The sequence below is a fragment of the Manis pentadactyla genome, chromosome 10 (genome assembly GCF_030020395.1).
Source record: "Manis pentadactyla isolate mManPen7 chromosome 10, mManPen7.hap1, whole genome shotgun sequence".
NCBI lineage: Eukaryota > Metazoa > Chordata > Mammalia > Pholidota > Manidae > Manis > Manis pentadactyla.
The window spans coordinates 72,200,628-72,219,110 of record NC_080028.1 but is presented as its reverse complement, the minus strand read 5'-3'; the positions used below and the strand labels follow the sequence as shown (position 1 = coordinate 72,219,110).

Sequence of the window (18,483 nt, the reverse complement as noted above, 5' to 3'; positions counted from 1 at the left end):
AGTAGATGAATGGATAAAGAAGATGAGGTACATATACACAATGGAATATTATTCAGCCAAAAGAAGAAAACAAATCCTACCATTTGCAACAACAGGGATGAAGCTGGAGGGTATTATGCTCAGTGAAATAAGCCAGGTGGAGAAAGGCAAGTACCAAATGATTTCACTCATATGTGGAGTATAAGAGCAAAGAAAAACTGAAGGAACAAAACAGCAGCAGAATCACAGAACCCAAGAATGGACTACCTATTGAAATGGACTAAAGGGAAAGGGACTGAGCAGGATGGGTGTGAAGGGAGGGATAAAGGCAGGAAAAAGAAAGGGGGCATTACAAATTGCATATATAATGTGGGCGGGGGGCAAAGGAGGGCTGGGCCACACAGAGAAGACAAGTGGTAATTCTACAGCATCTTACTACACTGATGGACAGTGACTATAATAGGGTTCGTGGGGGGACTTGTTGAAGGGGGAAGCCTAGTAAACATAATGTTCTTCATGTGATTGTAGATTAATACCAAAAAATAAAACATTTTAAAAGGCCGTGAATGATCTTCCTTACTGCCTGTCTCTTAACGTCATTTTATCCCACTTTCCTTTTTAAACCTCTAGCCACACCTGACTCTTCTCTGCTCATGAAAACATAAGCTCATCTCTGACTTCGGGCCTTTGCTCCTGTGCCTGGAATGCCCCCAACCCCAGCTGCTGTCCCTGCTCCCAACTCTGGAACCGCGGCCATGGCCTCCGTTTACTATTGTCTCAGAAAGGCTCCCACTCCCTACCTACATAGCTCCTCCGGACATGAGTTACACTGCTACCTGACGCTGTTTACCGATAACATCTGTCTCTTCACTACAGCGTAGAGTTCCAAGAGTGTAGACTATGTTGGTACTTAAAACAGCACCTTGGCTCTGCAGACCGAGCCCATTCCAAATCTCACCTGCAAGCACAGATGTGTTCGTAGGTGTGCTGGCCACATAGATGGCAAATAGTGTGCTCTGGCCAGCTGCACCAAGGGAGTTCTGACTCAGGCATCCCCAGAAAGGGGCCGTGCCACCAGTTCTCCCACTCCATCCTGCCACAAAGTTGAATACCCCAGGGGTGGAGCTGCTGTGGGGGGCTGACACGCTCATCCCAAAGTCCCCAGTGCCAGCGGGGCCTGCTGACACCCCGGATGTGACGTGGGATGAGGGTGTGCTGCCACCGCTGATGGTGGTCTGGGTCGTAGATTCAAAGTCCGAGGTGGTGGCTGCAAAAGAGAAGGAAATGAGGATCACTGTCTAACCCTATACACAAAAGTATATTCGAAATGGATCAAAGACCTGAATGTAAGCCATGAAACCATAATACTCTTAGAAAAAACATAAGCAAAAGTCTCTTGGACATAAACATGAGTGACTTCTTCATGAACATATCTCCCCCAGCAAGTGAAACAAAAGCAAAAATGAACATATAGGACTATATCGTGCTGAAAAGCTTCTGTACAGGGAAGGACACCATCAATAGAACAAAAAGGCATCCTACAGTATGGGAGAATATATTCATAAATGACAGATCTAATAAAGGGTTGACATCAACAATGTATAAAGAGCTCACACACCTCAACAAACAAAAAGCAAATAATCCAATTAAAAAATGGGCAGAGGAGCTGAACAGACAGTTCTCCAAAGAAGAAATTCAGATGGCCAACAGACACATGAAAAGATGCTCCACATCGCTAGTCATCAGAGAATTGCAAATTAAAACCGCAATGAGATATCACCTCACACCAGTAAGGACTGCCACCATCAAAAAGACAAACAACAAAAAATGCTGGCTAGGATGCAGAGAAAGAGGAACCCTCCTCCCCTGCTGGTGGGAATGTAACTTAGTTCAATCACTGTGGAAAGCAGCATGGAGGTTCCTCAAAAAATTCAAAATAGAACTACCATTTGACCCAGGAATACCACCTCTAGGAATTTACCCTAAGAATGCAGCAGCCCAATTTTAAAAAGATAGATGCACCCCTATGTTTATCGCAGCACTATTTACAATAGCCAAGAAATGGAAGGAACCTAAGTGTCCATCAGTAGGTGAATGGATAAAGAAGATGTGATACATATACACAATGGAATATTAATCAGCCATAAGAAGAAAACAAATCCTACCATTTTCGTCAACATGGATGGAGCTAGAGGGTATTATGGTCAGTGAAATAAGCCAGATGGAGAAAGACAAGTACCAGATGATTTCACTCATCTCTGGAGTATAAGAACAAAGGAAAAACAGAAGGAATAAAACAGCAGCAGAATCACAGAACACAAGAAAGGACTCACAATTACCAAATAGAAAGGGACTGGGGAAGATAGGTGGAAAGGGAGGGAGAAGGGGTGGAAGAAGAAAGGGGGCCTTATGATTAACATGTATAATTTGGGGGGGGCATGGGGAGTGCTGTGCAACACATAGTAGACAAGTAGTGATTTTGCAGCATCTTACTACGCTGATGAACAGTGACTAATGGGGTATGTGGGGGGGACTTGGTGAACGGGGGAGTCTAGTAAACATAATGTTCCTCAAATAATTGTAGATTAATGATACCACAAAATAAAAAAATTGGAGGAAACAGCTGTGGTGCTGCCAAAGGCTGACAGGGTGCTGGAGATGGTGCCAAAAAGAGAGGCTGCGGGTTTCAATCCACAAAAACCTGACCACACGGTGCTGCCAAAGGTGGGCTGGGGTGGGGCCAGGGCTGCTGAGCTTCCCCCACCTAGGCTTACCTTACCCCAAACCCCCCAGGTGGCCTGGGTTATGCTATACGAGTCTGGGCCACCTTTCTCCCTTACCAGACCATAAACTCCGTAGGACAGGAACATCTCTCTCTGTAACTACCAAGCCCCACACAAATCAAGGCTCAGTACGTGTTTCCAGTGGGCTGTGGTCCATGTGCCCTCCATACACTACCGTCAACACATGGATTCGTTCATCAACTTACCCTGTTCTCCCTGGGACTCCTTGTTTACTGGTGGAGCGGAAGAGCCAGATCCCTGAGGACCGTCCTCTTCTCTGTAAGAGGAAGAGGCACAATTAAGTTTTGAAAAGCACTTCTAAACTTTTAGGTGGAGCCACCCTCTATCCCTACCTACTTCTTAGACCCTCCTAACTACCAACTGACCAAAGTCTAGAACAACCATGACTAAGATCTCAGTGTGTCAAGACAACAAAAAGAAGCAAAGAAAATTCCTAAAGAAATGAAGGGAGGCAGTTCACAGAAGCCATAGAGACACCTTTGTCTTAAAAGAAGCAGAAAACAATCTTCAGAACCTTACATAAAACCTGCCAAGTTTCTGAGAGTCCTAGTCACACCTCTATCTCTAAGAAAGCGGCATTCTAGTCAGGCACCTAGGGGTTCAGCTGGGGTCTAGACTGTGAAGCCTGCTGCCCACCCTCATCAGTCACTCTGTTCACTCTGTCCCATGCAAGCCCTTCCCCTTATGCCCCAGCCCCTCACGCTGTAGCATGAGGGGAAGCAGAGGCTGGTGTGGTCACACTATGTGACGACTGCAAGAGATGAGAGCAATTCAGGGTGGCACCATCTCTGCCCTTTAGATGTGCACCGTTTTGATTCTCCAAATCGAAGTCTCAGAAAGCCTAAGAGCCAAGTAAATTTCCCTCCTTTCCCACCCTCTCAATAATCCACACAGCGAATCACCCATTACCTCATTTTCTTTTCTGGACTCTCTCGTGTCTGTGAGAGGGACGAGGCTGGGCTGGAGAAGGGTGAGGCACTGGGACACCTCTTCCAGAGCTAAAAGCCAAACACAAGTCACGTGACTGACCTTGGGAATAACATAGGATCTGACCTTCAACATAATTCTGTGACTCTAATCCATCACTGTATATAAAGTCTCCTTTTCAAGTGACTAAAAAAACATTTCTTTCTGAAGTGGGGCTTCTGAAAAGTGAGTCAATTGCCAGTATTTGAAAGGGTTGTCATTGGCCAAAGTTGGAAAAGTTGCATCAGAAAGAGCAGCTACACTATACTGAGGATCATGAAATGTTTATAAAATATCATCAGTTCATAAAGATAACACAGCAAGAATCATACTGGTCACCTTTGGAGTTAACTACGGCATCAGTGCCTGCTTATTATCCTGCCACTCCAATAGATAGGGTTTGTTCTTCTATCTAGAATTACGCAGACCTTCAGTTAACAAATGCAGAGGGAAGGACAGAATTAGAACATCACCATTTTGCCACAATGGACATAGACAAAGGCAAAATATGGCCGCTAAAATCAGCAGGTGAAAAGCTCATAGGAACAATAAAGTGAAGGATCAGACTGACAACTGAGCCCAGTGGGAGGCAACCACACAGCACCTGCTCCCGATGTGATGCGATCAGAAGTGCACAGCAGCACCTCTGCCCGAATCACTAAGCTCGACACTCATCAAGCCTCAGGAGCCAACTGCCCATTTACAGGGAAAATAGGGATAGAGTAATTGTCAAAATGGCACCATGATGAAAACAAAATCCAGAATGTAGTAAATTCTATAGAACATAATGACACAGACTTTTCAAAAGTTAAGAAAAAGCGTAGTAGTAGTACCGTTGATTGAGTCTAAGAGAGGCCTGACATCCCCGCTGCGGGGGAGGGCGCGCGCAGCCGCTGCCCCAGCCCATGTGCTCCGCGCCTGCGGCGGCAGCGGCAGCAGTCGCGGGGACAGCCCGCGGGGGAAGCCTGACATCTGGAAGCCGCCAGGGCGTGCCCGCCGCGTGGGCCTGGGGCGCCAGGGGAGGCTGCGCTGTGAGGCCGGTGACCTGCCGCCTGCGGTTCCTCAGACGGGCCGAGGCGCTGGGAGCCGGGGCCCGGCAGCTGGGATAGCCGGCATCCTGGCGGGGCCAGCGCAACCCGGGGCTGTGTCTGGCGCGCCCCAGGACCGCGGAGGGGTTCTGCCAACGTGGAGAGTTTGCCGGGCCGTCCAGCCGGCCTGAGCAGCGTGCCCGGGGAGGCAGAGGCCCCGGTGCATGCGCGCCTCCCCCGGTCGGCCCCGCAGCTGCCCGTGACGAGGGGGTGGCTTCCCGCGCGGCTGCGTGGCGGGCCGTGGAAACGCGGGCTCCGCTCCCGGGGGACCAAAGGGCGGTGGAGGGCGTGTCCCTCGCCCCACCCACCCCGGCGTCCTGGCGCCCTGCCCCTGGCGTGGTGCCTCGAGCATCATCGCTCCGCCCAGGCCTGTTAAAAAGTTGATTATTTTTACCCTGTCTGCTTGTTAGGCCATCAGATACAACCTTGTATAATGCTAAGTCTGAAGCGCTGAGTGTGAATTAAGTCCCCTGAAATGAAAATTTCAGTACTTATTTTGGTGGCACTTCTTGAATGCTTACTATGGACAGTGTAGACGCATCAACACTTTACATGTACTGCCTCACAACTATCTTATGAAGTAGGTCAAAATCATTATTTCCATAAGTGTACAACCTTACCTTCAGATTTTTTGTTACATATATGAATTAAATACCTTTAATGCTAAAAAAAAAAGAGTCTAAGAGACATGTGAACCAAACACAATGAGTTGATTTTTGGTCCCTGATTCAAAGTAACTGTAATAAGACAGTGAGGGTAAGAAGGGCAAATTGGAGTGATGATAACTAACATTAAGTCATTATTATTCAGAGGAACAGAGGCATTGTTTTTATTAATGTTCAAAAAGTTTTAAAAATACACTGAAGTACCTACAGGTGAAACCACATGTTTGTACTTTAAAACACAAGAGGAAAACCAATTTGGGGTGGGGGTGTTGATGGATCAGGACTGACAAAACACTGTTAACTGCTGGAGCCACATGGAGGTTCACTATGATATTTTTCCTTCCTTTTGTGTATGTATGACATTTGATATAAAATTGTAAGGGGCAATGACTATGTATGTCAGGTCTGTTGTGATCACTGATTGAGGAAATGTGTGTACAGTGCTCAGCAGAGGGCCTAGTGCAGAATAGATCCAGGTAAAGCTTCGTACTATTATGCTCTGCATTGTCATAACTGCTTGGCTGGGGCCTTCATCTCCTATATTTGTCATTTATCATTAATGTGTCATTTATATTACTCTAAGAGCCTTCTGTATGGATGAAAACTTATGTCAAATTCTTTCTCCTCTCAAAAACCTCCTTCACGCATGTCTTACTTTTTTTCCAGCTCCGATATATTGGGTGCCTGCTTACTGACAAGCACTGTAATGGGTGCTTTTCAAACATTACCATCAATCTTTATAACGATCCTTTAGAGATGAGAAAAAGAGAGTTTAAGTCATTTACCTGGCCAAGAGTCTATAGCTACTAAGTGCCAAAGCCAAGATTTGAACCCAAGTCATTCTGGTAGCAAAACTTGATCTGTTCTCCAGTCTATACTACATCCTTTCTAAAAATAGTTATAACCACTTATTTTTAAAACTTTCATTAAATTCCCAGTGCCTAGAGGATGAATTTACGACCCAATGCAATTCAGACTCAATCTACCTTTTTAATCAAATTAGTACCATTTTTTGAATTATTCATCCTCTGTCTATTTATCTATAATAATGGCTCTGTCTTGTGTCAGGTTTCCACATAGGCATTCTGGGCTTTCTAGTTTGTTCCACTGGTCCATAGCAATCATTCAAGGGTTGGTAACTGCTGTTAGCTTAGAGGTGATCTCAGCATCTGACAGAAGGTGGCTAGTAAACACTGCATAATCAACTAATAAATGCAAAGAACCCACTTCTGCCACACCACCAGGTGCGTGTACCTGAGAGATGCCTCCAGTAGAAGTGTAGGAACTGGTAATGGCATTGCGCCTGGACATACGGATGCCACATGTGCACGTGCCCTTCGAGCAGCTCACAGCAGGGGTGCAGGTTCTCTTACGCAGCTCACCATCTGAGCTCGGGGAACTGAGGCCTCTCTTCAGAGGCCCAGGCCTAACAGGGAAATAAAAGGGGAAAACACAGATGTGCTACTGAAAGTCACCAACATTGTTTTAAGGCTTGATCCACGGTCACAAAACTGTTCTAACACAATGGAAAAGGATAATGTTGTTAATTTTACTGTTAATTCAGCTAAACATGTCTCACAAAGTCAGAAAGGGAAAGCTCAGTATATAAAAAATTAAAAGTATGATTCTACTTACATATACTGTAGGAAACGCACACAAATCTATAGTGACAGAATGGGGACCAATGGATGCCTGGCAACGGAGACAGTATGAGAGGGAGATTTTAAGGCTTCACCAAGGGGCATGGGGAAACTTCTGGCAGTGATGGTGATGTTCATTATCTTGACTGTGGTGATGGTTTTGTGGGTGTGGAATTTAGACAAAATAGTTATTGTGGCAAGTTACTCAAAATGTTCCTCTCTGATTTCAAAGAGGAAAATTTATAGGACAATAATTCTGATAAGGATACATGTCAAAATTGATCAAATGGTACACTTCAAAGAGGCACAGTTTATTTATGTCAATTATACATCAATAAAGGTGTTAAAAAAAAGTTTAGGAGGAACCAACCACTTTTTCTAAGATTCAAACTGAAACAGAAATTCCCTAAACATCTTTCCTGTGAAATAGTCATCCAACCATTGTGACAGCACTGATGGCTCACTGACTCCTGGCTGATGAATGTCAATCACAGAGCAGTTTATCCCTGCACTAGATGCAAACATACTTTCTCTTTCACTTACTTCACCTATGGATCCCATCTGGAGCCAAGCGAAGCCAATTGTCCTCCTTTCATGTGATAGTCCTTCAGATTTTTGCAGGCCATTATCCTTCCCTCCCTCATTTCTTTACACTGGTGAGGATTTTCTCTTCTGGGCTAGTGCTTATGTACCTTTAGAAACCCCTCACCCACCACCACCCCGGGACATCTTGAGTTGCTTCACTCTCTCGCAGTGAGTTTCGGTTTGTGTCTGCCTCCTCTTGCAGGGCAGCACAGCCAACCAGCAGCACTCCGTGGACAGCAGGACTAAGGCACTCAGGACCACCACTGACCGGCCTCCTCCTAGTCTTTGTTCTGCTATCAGCCCAGAGTAGGAGCATGTTAAGCTTTTTTGGCAGCCATATCATCATGCTGACTCAGTTTAAAAATGTAACTTAGTCCAAGCCTTTTCACACACATTTCCAACCTCTTTCCCTCCCAGCCAATTCTTCCTCAAATATAATTAAGCTAAAAGGCAGAAATCTCACATTTTTCTTAAATTTCGTACTGCTGCATTCTATCCATTGCACAAACCTTGTGATCTTTTTGTTACATACTTGGTTATTCAGTGTATCTACAAACCCTCTTAGCCTTAGCATATTTTATGCATATTAAAGAAAAATAGTAAAAGAGAATTAGATAAAATAGTTATTGTGGCAAGTTACTCAAAATGTTCCTCTCTGACTTCAAAGAGGAAAACTTACAGGTCAATAAGTCTGATAATGACCCTTTCCCAAACAGGAAACCTCACCCAGATGGATTCTCACTTACTCAGGCACAAAAGCAGCAGGGACTCCGTTGGCCACCTCGGGCTTAAAAGCTGAATGGCCACTCCCACTGCTGTCATGGCACCTGTGACAAATCACAAACCCTCAGTTAGATGATACGACCTCTCCTTTAAAGCATACTCTCATATTCCTGGGATCTTATACTCTTTCTACAGAACATAGGTTCATGCTAGACAAGAAAAGGTTGCCTCAGTTCTCAAAGATTCAAGAAGGTCAATTTATTCTAGGACTGTCCTAATCTAATAAGAAAAGTATAAAAATGCATCAAGACCTTTTGAACTATTCCGGTGTACTGATTATTTGCTAACTTCTCACCAAAGCACTGCAATCACAAATTTAATATCCTACCATCTGTAAACTAAAGACAAAAAAACACTTTAGCGACCCACCCTCACACATCCCCCAGTGCTCTCACTTAGTTCAGTCTGTAAGAGAAGAACTTCACAGGTCACAGATAAGGGCCTGCGCATGGTGCACATAATCACTGCTTATTCCAATTATGGGAAAGACAACACAGAGCCTTCAGTTATAGGCTCACTGGGGTCTAGACAAATTACCAACCTGGAGAACATGAGAAACCTGTTTTGACCATAAGAATAGTTATTTTCTCTCTGACTCCCAACACACCATCTCCCTCTGCCACTCCTGCTTAGTTGGCTGACATGAGCTCAGACTGCTCACTTGTAAAGCATATCCCTAGTATTCTTTACCTGATCTTCTAACGTTACTTCCAATCAATCTTCCAATGAACACACTTGCATTTATTAGTATTTCCTTACCTAATGTTGCCATCTACAGTATCAAAGATGGCCAGCTGTGAACCTGCAGGTTATGGCTAACCTGGTGTAACTGATGAGGACAATGGTTCTATTTCTCAAATGTAGGGCCCACTGTCTCCTCAGAGCATGTTTCCTTGACTACCTTATATACAGAGCTCCCCCTTTGTCATGACCCTTTTATAGCACTGCTTTTTAAAAATCTTTATGTACTTACAATCTATAATTACCCTGTTTCATTGATTACCCAAGTCCCAGGAGACCTTTGTCTTGCTCACTGCTCTATCCACAGTACCTGCAGTAGGCTCTGGCACATGGTGGGTCTTGGAATTTGTTGAGTTACAACAAAATTCTTAACTGACTCCTTGGAAAGCCACAAGCAGTTCTGCAGCTTTCTCAGCACCTACAACTTCCTCTCTTTCCATCGAGGAAACAGACTGCTTCCTCTATTTTTGTTACATTTTCAAAAACCAAATGATGAAACTGGTTTTATTCTCATTACTCATAAAGCTACCATACTCCAGTCTTCACTGTTCTTTGCTAAGTATTTCCTTCATCACAAACATGACACCTAAGCTGATGGTCACCTCTAAATATCTGACCACCACAAGGGTAAGACTTTCAGCATTCTCTCAAAATAAAATTTAACACATTTATATCAAAAGTATGAAGCTGATGTGGCCAGTAACTGTTGGCTTTTCTCTAGTACTTATGGAAAAGGTATATTACAAAATGTATGTAACCTGTGCCTAATGAAAGGCATAGCATTAAAGCTCTTGTTACCAAGCTCTTCCATGAAAGCCAAAGAAGGGGACCTGCCATTCACACACAGGAGGTGGCCTCTGATTCTTTTGGGGAGTGATCTCTCTTTCAACAAATCCCAGGAGCCCATGTGGGAGGCACGTTGAGTACTCTGCAGGGCATGTTACCTTCTTTTGTCCTCCTGACCAGCAGCAGATATTTGGTCTTCCTCCTCCTCCACTGTCCTTTTCTTCCTCTTCCAACGTTCGAGGGCAAGCAGAACAGCCTCCTTTGACCACGGGTCTGGGGCCTTAGGGATCTGCGCTGCTCTGTAACAGAAAACAGGATTCTAGCATTAAGATATTCTGATCATCATGCTACATAGCATGAACTTCAGGTGCTGGAAATCAGAAGCTATCCAACAAGCAAAAGGGTAATTTATACACTCACACAAATGGCCCTTAGCTGTTAAGCTACAGTCTTGGGAAAAATCCAGAAAATAAAAAACTGCTCAATAACTGGAACTTGAGATTTCTCCCTCACATAAGGAGATTCTTCCTTTCCTTTGAGTTACAGATATTCTCTCAGATAACAACTGCAGGAGAATAAAGTGAACACACTGGGAGTCTTTTCCTCCATGCTTACATTGGAAAACGAGCCAGGTTGCTCCCGGGAGGAGCGATCCTCACTGTCGAAGGCCTGCACACCACTCTGGAACTACCACGAGACAGCACACGCTTCCTGTGACCGCCATTCCGGCACAGCGTGGCAAGCACACAGGAATACCGGCCCTGCTGGATTGGGTATCGTCTTGGACGTGTTATGCCAAAGTGGTGTGGTGAAGTCCCACAGACCCTGTGGAGAATGGGAGACACATTATGGAATCAAAGCAGCTTAGAAGAATGACAGAAAGTTTAAATTCCGTAAGAACCATATGGGTTCAGTTATTTTCCAGAGAGCTTAAGCCTCTAAGCAATACAAAATATAGCATTTTTATGGCTTCCCCCATTCCACCTAAGGGCAGAAAGTGCCAGGTACTTAACAGCTGTAACTGCAATGGATTCAAAAACGTTGAGAGGGAAATCGAAAAACTGCCCACACAAGTCAAACGACAGTGGAAGAAAAGTGTGCGTATGGATGTGCAGGGACAAATTTTACAAGAATCCTTCAATCCCTTATGCTAACTCATCAGAAATGTACACCCAAAGTCAAACATTTTAAAAACCTGAATGTTCACCTTTTCAAATAAATGTACTTATCAAGGATCTGCTGTTGTCACTGAAGTTTTCAATTTTGCTGTTTATACTCAACTGGGACTAAATGAAAACAACAGTCTTTTTAAACTAATCATCTTTATCAGCCAAGTTATATCCATTCAGGAGGTTTCCTGGGAACATCACTTTGAGGTGTCTTGATACAATTTATTGGTCCAAAGACAGAAAATTAACAAAACCTATTAGAGTACTATACTTTAAAGTCAGAAGGTATTCTTACCTGAAGCAGGTATATTTTAAGTGATTTACCAAACATTCTGCTAAACTCATACTGTGTTAAAGTTCAGAGTTTTAAGAACTGAAAGAAAGACTTGCAACAACATGGATGGGGCTAGAGGGTATTATCCTCAGTAAAATAGGCCAGGCAGAGAAAGACAAGTATCAAATGGTTGCACTCATCTGTGGAGCATAAGAACAGAGAAAAAACTGAAGGCACAAAACAGCAGCAGACTCACAGAACCCGAGAATGGACTAACAGATACCAAAGGGAAAGGGACTGGGAAGGGTGGGTGCGAAGGGAGGAAGAAGGGGAATAAGGGGCATTAGGATCAACATACATGGTGTAGAGGGGTGGGCACGGGGAGGGCAGTATAGCACACAGAGAAGACAAGTATTGACTCTACAGCATCTCCCTACGCTGACGGACGGTGAATGTAACAGGGTATCAGTGGGGGACTTGATAATGGGGGGAGCCTAGTAAACACCGTGTTGCCCATGTAACTGTAAACTAATGATACCAAAAAGAAGTTAAAAATAAAAAATAAAAGGAATAGAAAAATGACCCAAAAAAAGGAACTGAAAGAAGGGAACAGTTCTATCAGCACAACTCATAGCAAAGGCTAAAGGGGGGGGCAGGTGGACCGGCACGAAGGTGTTTGAAGAGGTGAAAAGGGCACAGAACCCACTTAGGACTTAAGAAAAAAAAACTTTCGAACTCAAGCCCTCAACGGTCTGGAGAGGGTCAGCGTCTTACCGGCGATGAGGCCTCCGAGGGGACCTGAAGAAACGAGTGGGTACTGAAGGGGGAATGCGATCGCGAAGGGCCGAGGGAGGCGGTGGGCCGGGGAATGCGGCGGGGCGGGGCTTGCCGGGCTTGCGGGGCGGGCGGGGCTTCCGAGGAAGGCCGGGCGCCGGCTCCTGGCCTCCGGAACGGGGGCGGGCTGCGGGGGGCAGAGCTTGCTCAAAACCCCTCCCATTTGGGAAGATAGCGAGCTCTGTCCGGCGGCGAGCGGCTTCCGCGGCTCTCTCCGCTAGACTGCCTGCCTTCGCTCTCGCGCGTGGGCTAGAGGCGGGCGGGCATTGTGCGCTGGCGGCGCGCGCTGCCAAGTTGCCGGGAGACGGCGCGCGATTGGCAGCTCGGGGCTCGCGTCTCAGGCGCCCTGAGGCCGCGCTGCGACCCCCGCCCCCAGCCAGCTCTGCTATCGCGGTCGCCCCGGGCACCAGGTGCTCAGCAGGACACCCGTTGGCGAGACAGCGAAAAAGGAAAAGGGAAAGAAAAGCGTGGAAGTCTTTCTTTAATGTCAATTGGTATAATGTGAACTTTTTTTTCTTTTTTACTTTTTCATTAACGTATCATTGACATACACTGCTCTGAAGGTTTCACAAGAAACCTTCAATGTGGGTACTACCTCCACCGATATTATCGAGTACCCCCTATACCCCATTGCCGTCGCTCTCCATCAGCGTAGCACGATGCCACGGAGTCCCTACTTGTCTTCTCTGAGCTACATTGTTTCCCCGTGACCCCACACACACCAGGTGCACCAATCATAACACCCCTTCATGAATCCTCTTCTCCCTTCCATACCCCCTCCCCTTTGGTAATCGCTAGTCGCTTCTTGGAGTCTGTGAGTCGGCTGCTGTTCTGTCCCTTCAGATTTGCTTTGATTTAATACTCCACAAATGAGGGAAATCATTTGGTACTTGTCTTTCTCCGCCTGGCTTATTTCACTGAGCATCATCCCCTCTAGCTCCATCCATGTTGTTGCAAATGGTAGGATCTGTTTCCTTCTTATGGCTGAATAGAGTAACATTTTGTATAAGTGCCACCTCTTCTCTATCCATTCATCTACCGATGGCCACTTAGGTTGCTAAAATACCTTGGCTGTTGTAAATAGTGCTGTAATAACCAGACAGATGATTTCTCACCTGAAGCAGGTATATTTTAAGTGATTTACCAAGTATTCTGCTAAACTCATACTGTGTTAAAGTTCAGAGTTTTAAGAACTGAAAGAAAGATTTGCAACAACGTGGATGGGGCTAGAGGGTATTACGCTCAGTGAAATATGCCAGGCAGAGAAACACAAGTATCAAATGGTTGCACTCATCTGTGGAGCGTAAGAACAGAGAAAAAACTGAAGGCACCAAACAGCAGCAGACTCACAGAACCCGAGAATGGACTAACAGATACCAAAGGGAAAGGGACTGGGAAGGGTGGGTGGGAAAGGAGGGAGAAGGGGAATGAGGGGCATTAGGATCAACATACATGATGTAGGGGGGTGGGCACGGGGAGGGCAGTATAGCACACAGAGAAGACAAGTAGTGACTATATAGCATCTCCCTACGCTGATGGACAGTGACTGTAACGGGATATGAGGGGCGGACTTGATAATGGGGGGAGCCTAGTAACCACCGTGTTGCTCATGTAACTGTACACTAATGCTACCAAAAAGAAGGTAAAAATTAAAAATAAAAGGAATAGAAAAGTGACCCAAAAAAAGGAACTGAAAGAAGGGAACAGTTCTGTCAGCACATCTCATAGCATAGGCTAAAGGGAGGCAGCTGGACGCGCACCAAGGTGTTTGGGGAGGTGAAAAGGGCACAGAACCCACTTAGGACTTAAGAAAAACAAAACTTTCAAAGTCAAGTCGTCCACGGTCTGGGGAGGGTCAGCGTCTTACCGGCGATGAGGCCTCCGAGGGGACCCGAAGAAACGAGTGGGTACTGAAGGGCGAATGCGGTCGCGGCGGGCCGAGGGAGCCGACGGGGCGGGGCTTGCCGGGCTTGCGAGGCTTGCGGGGCGGGCGGGGCTTCCGAGGAAGGCCGGGCGCCGGCTCCTGGCCTCCGGAACGGGGGCGGGCTGCGGGGGGCAGAGCTTGCTCAAAACCCCTCCCATTTGGGAAGATAGCGAGCTCTGTCCGGCGGCGAGCGGCTTCCGCGGCTCTCTCCGCTAGACTGCCTGCCTTCGCTCTCGCGCGTGGGCTAGAGGCGGGCGGGCATTGTGCGCTGGCGGCGCGCGCTGCCAAGTTGCCGGGAGACGGCGAGCGATTGGCAGCTCGGGGCTCGCGTCTCAGGCCCCCCGTGCCGCGCTGCACCCCCACCCAGCCACTTCTGCTCCCGCGGTCGCCCCGGGCACCAGGTACTCAGCAGGACACCCGTTGGCGAGACAGCGAAAAAGGAAAAGGGAAAGAAAAGCGTGGAAGTCTTTCTTTAATGTCAATTGGTATAATGTGAACTTTTTTTTCTTTTTTACTTTTTCATTAACGTATCATTGACATACACTGCTCTGAAGGTTTCACAAGAAACCTTCAATGTGGGTACTACCTCCACCGATATTATCGAGTACCCCCTATACCCCATTGCCGTCGCTCTCCATCAGCGTAGCACGATGCCACGGAGTCCCTACTTGTCTTCTCTGAGCTACATTGTTTTCCCGTGACCCCACACACACCAGGTGCACCAATCATAACACCCCTTCATGAATCCTCTTCTCCCTTCCATACCCCCTCCCCTTTGGTAATCGCTAGTCGCTTCTTGGAGTCTGTGAGTCGGCTGCTGTTCTGTCCCTTCAGATTTGCTTTGATTTAATACTCCACAAATGAGGGAAATCATTTGGTACTTGTCTTTCTCCGCCTGGCTTATTTCACTGAGCATCATCCCCTCTAGCTCCATCCATGATGTTGCAAACGGTAGGATCTGTTTCCTTCTTATGGCTGAATAGTGTAACATTTTGTATAAGTGCCACCTCTTCTCTATCCATTCATCTACCGATGGCCACTTAGGTTGCTAAAATACCTTGGCTTTTGTAAATAGTGCTGTAATAACCAGATAGATGATTTCTCACCTGAAGCAGGTATATTTTAAGTGATTTACCAAGTATTCTGCTAAACTCATACTGTGTTAAAGTTCAGAGTTTTAAGAACTGAAAGAAAGATTTGCAACAACGTGGATGGGGCTAGAGGGTATTACGCTCAGTGAAATATGCCAGGCAGAGAAACACAAGTATCAAATGGTTGCACTCATCTGTGGAGCGTAAGAACAGAGAAAAAACTGAAGGCACCAAACAGCAGCAGACTCACAGAACCCGAGAATGGACTAACAGATACCAAAGGGAAAGGGACTGGGAAGGGTGGGTGGGAAAGGAGGGAGAAGGGGAATGAGGGGCATTAGGATCAACATACATGATGTAGGGGGGTGGGCACGGGGAGGGCAGTATAGCACACAGAGAAGACAAGTAGTGACTATATAGCATCTCCCTACGCTGATGGACAGTGACTGTAACGGGGTATGAGGGGCGGACTTGATAATGGGGGGAGCCTAGTAACCACCGTGTTGCTCATGTAACTGTACACTAATGCTACCAAAAAGAAGGTAAAAATTAAAAATAAAAGGAATAGAAAAGTGACCCAAAAAAAGGAACTGAAAGAAGGGAACAGTTCTGTCAGCACATCTCATAGCATAGGCTAAAGGGAGGCAGCTGGACGCGCACCAAGGTGTTTGGGGAGGTGAAAAGGGCACAGAACCCACTTAGGACTTAAGAAAAACAAAACTTTCAAAGTCAAGTCGTCCACGGTCTGGGGAGGGTCAGCGTCTTACCGGCGATGAGGCCTCCGAGGGGACCCGAAGAAACGAGTGGGTACTGAAGGGCGAATGCGGTCGCGGCGGGCCGAGGGAGCCGACGGGGCGGGGCTTGCCGGGCTTGCGAGGCTTGCGGGGCGGGCGGGGCTTCCGAGGAAGGCCGGGCGCCGGCTCCTGGCCTCCGGAACGGGGGCGGGCTGCGGGGGGCAGAGCTTGCTCAAAACCCCTCCCATTTGGGAAGATAGCGAGCTCTGTCCGGCGGCGAGCGGCTTCCGCGGCTCTCTCCGCTAGACTGCCTGCCTTCGCTCTCGCGCGTGGGCTAGAGGCGGGCGGGCATTGTGCGCTGGCGGCGCGCGCTGCCAAGTTGCCGGGAGACGGCGAGCGATTGGCAGCTCGGGGCTCGCGTCTCAGGCCCCCCGTGCCGCGCTGCACCCCCACCCAGCCACTTCTGCTCCCGCGGTCGCCCCGGGCACCAGGTACTCAGCAGGACACCCGTTGGCGAGACAGCGAAAAAGGAAAAGGGAAAGAAAAGCGTGGAAGTCTTTCTTTAATGTCAATTGGTATAATGTGAACTTTTTTTTCTTTTTTACTTTTTCATTAACGTATCATTGACATACACTGCTCTGAAGGTTTCACAAGAAACCTTCAATGTGGGTACTACCTCCACCGATATTATCGAGTACCCCCTATACCCCATTGCCGTCGCTCTCCATCAGCGTAGCACGATGCCACGGAGTCCCTACTTGTCTTCTCTGAGCTACATTGTTTTCCCGTGACCCCACACACACCAGGTGCACCAATCATAACACCCCTTCATGAATCCTCTTCTCCCTTCCATACCCCCTCCCCTTTGGTAATCGCTAGTCGCTTCTTGGAGTCTGTGAGTCGGCTGCTGTTCTGTCCCTTCAGATTTGCTTTGATTTAATACTCCACAAATGAGGGAAATCATTTGGTACTTGTCTTTCTCCGCCTGGCTTATTTCACTGAGCATCATCCCCTCTAGCTCCATCCATGATGTTGCAAACGGTAGGATCTGTTTCCTTCTTATGGCTGAATAGTGTAACATTTTGTATAAGTGCCACCTCTTCTCTATCCATTCATCTACCGATGGCCACTTAGGTTGCTAAAATACCTTGGCTTTTGTAAATAGTGCTGTAATAACCAGATAGATGATTTCTCACCTGAAGCAGGTATATTTTAAGTGATTTACCAAGTATTCTGCTAAACTCATACTGTGTTAAAGTTCAGAGTTTTAAGAACTGAAAGAAAGATTTGCAACAACGTGGATGGGGCTAGAGGGTATTACGCTCAGTGAAATATGCCAGGCAGAGAAACACAAGTATCAAATGGTTGCACTCATCTGTGGAGCGTAAGAACAGAGAAAAAACTGAAGGCACCAAACAGCAGCAGACTCACAGAACCCGAGAATGGACTAACAGATACCAAAGGGAAAGGGACTGGGAAGGGTGGGTGGGAAAGGAGGGAGAAGGGGAATGAGGGGCATTAGGATCAACATACATGATGTAGGGGGGTGGGCACGGGGAGGGCAGTATAGCACACAGAGAAGACAAGTAGTGACTATATAGCATCTCCCTACGCTGATGGACAGTGACTGTAACGGGGTATGAGGGGCGGACTTGATAATGGGGGGAGCCTAGTAACCACCGTGTTGCTCATGTAACTGTACACTAATGCTACCAAAAAGAAGGTAAAAATTAAAAATAAAAGGAATAGAAAAGTGACCCAAAAAAAGGAACTGAAAGAAGGGAACAGTTCTGTCAGCACATCTCATAGCATAGGCTAAAGGGAGGCAGCTGGACGCGCACCAAGGTGTTTGAGGAGGTGAAAAGGGCACAGAACCCACTTAGGACTTAAGAAAAACAAAACTTTCAAAGTCAAGTCGTCCACGGTCTGGGGAGGGTCAGCGTCTTACCGGCGATGAGGCCTCCGAGGGGACCCGAAGAAACGAGTGGGTACTGAAGGGCGAATGCGGTCGCGGCGGGCCGAGGGAGCCGACGGGGCGGGGCTTGCCGGGCTTGCGAGGCTTGCGGGGCGGGCGGGGCTTCCGAGGAAGGCCGGGCGCCGGCTCCTGGCCTCCGGAACGGGGGCGGGCTGCGGGGGGCAGAGCTTGCTCAAAACCCCTCCCATTTGGGAAGATAGCGAGCTCTGTCCGGCGGCGAGCGGCTTCCGCGGCTCTCTCCGCTAGACTGCCTGCCTTCGCTCTCGCGCGTGGGCTAGAGGCGGGCGGGCATTGTGCGCTGGCGGCGCGCGCTGCCAAGTTGCCGGGAGACGGCGAGCGATTGGCAGCTCGGGGCTCGCGTCTCAGGCCCCCCGTGCCGCGCTGCACCCCCACCCAGCCAGTTCTGCTCCCGCGGTCGCCCCGGGCACCAGGTACTCAGCAGGAC

At 47.5% G+C, this 18,483-nt stretch overlaps 1 protein-coding gene across 1 annotated transcript in view; it reads right to left on the bottom strand.

Moving 5' to 3' along the window:
• Positions 1-933: 933 nt before the first annotated feature.
• LOC130679363 (nuclear envelope pore membrane protein POM 121-like) overlaps positions 934-18,483 on the bottom strand; it is a 24,842-nt gene continuing 7,292 nt past the window's right edge. The window contains exons 3-10 of the mRNA XM_057487966.1: positions 10,653-10,862; positions 10,196-10,336; positions 8,474-8,554; positions 6,757-6,928; positions 3,693-3,781; positions 2,969-3,039; positions 1,123-1,246; positions 934-937 (exon numbers count right to left, since the gene is read on the bottom strand). Coding sequence (XP_057343949.1) covers positions 934-937; positions 1,123-1,246; positions 2,969-3,039; positions 3,693-3,781; positions 6,757-6,928; positions 8,474-8,554; positions 10,196-10,336; positions 10,653-10,862 — 892 coding nt within the window. The remainder of the gene's footprint in view (positions 938-1,122; positions 1,247-2,968; positions 3,040-3,692; positions 3,782-6,756; positions 6,929-8,473; positions 8,555-10,195; positions 10,337-10,652; positions 10,863-18,483) is intronic.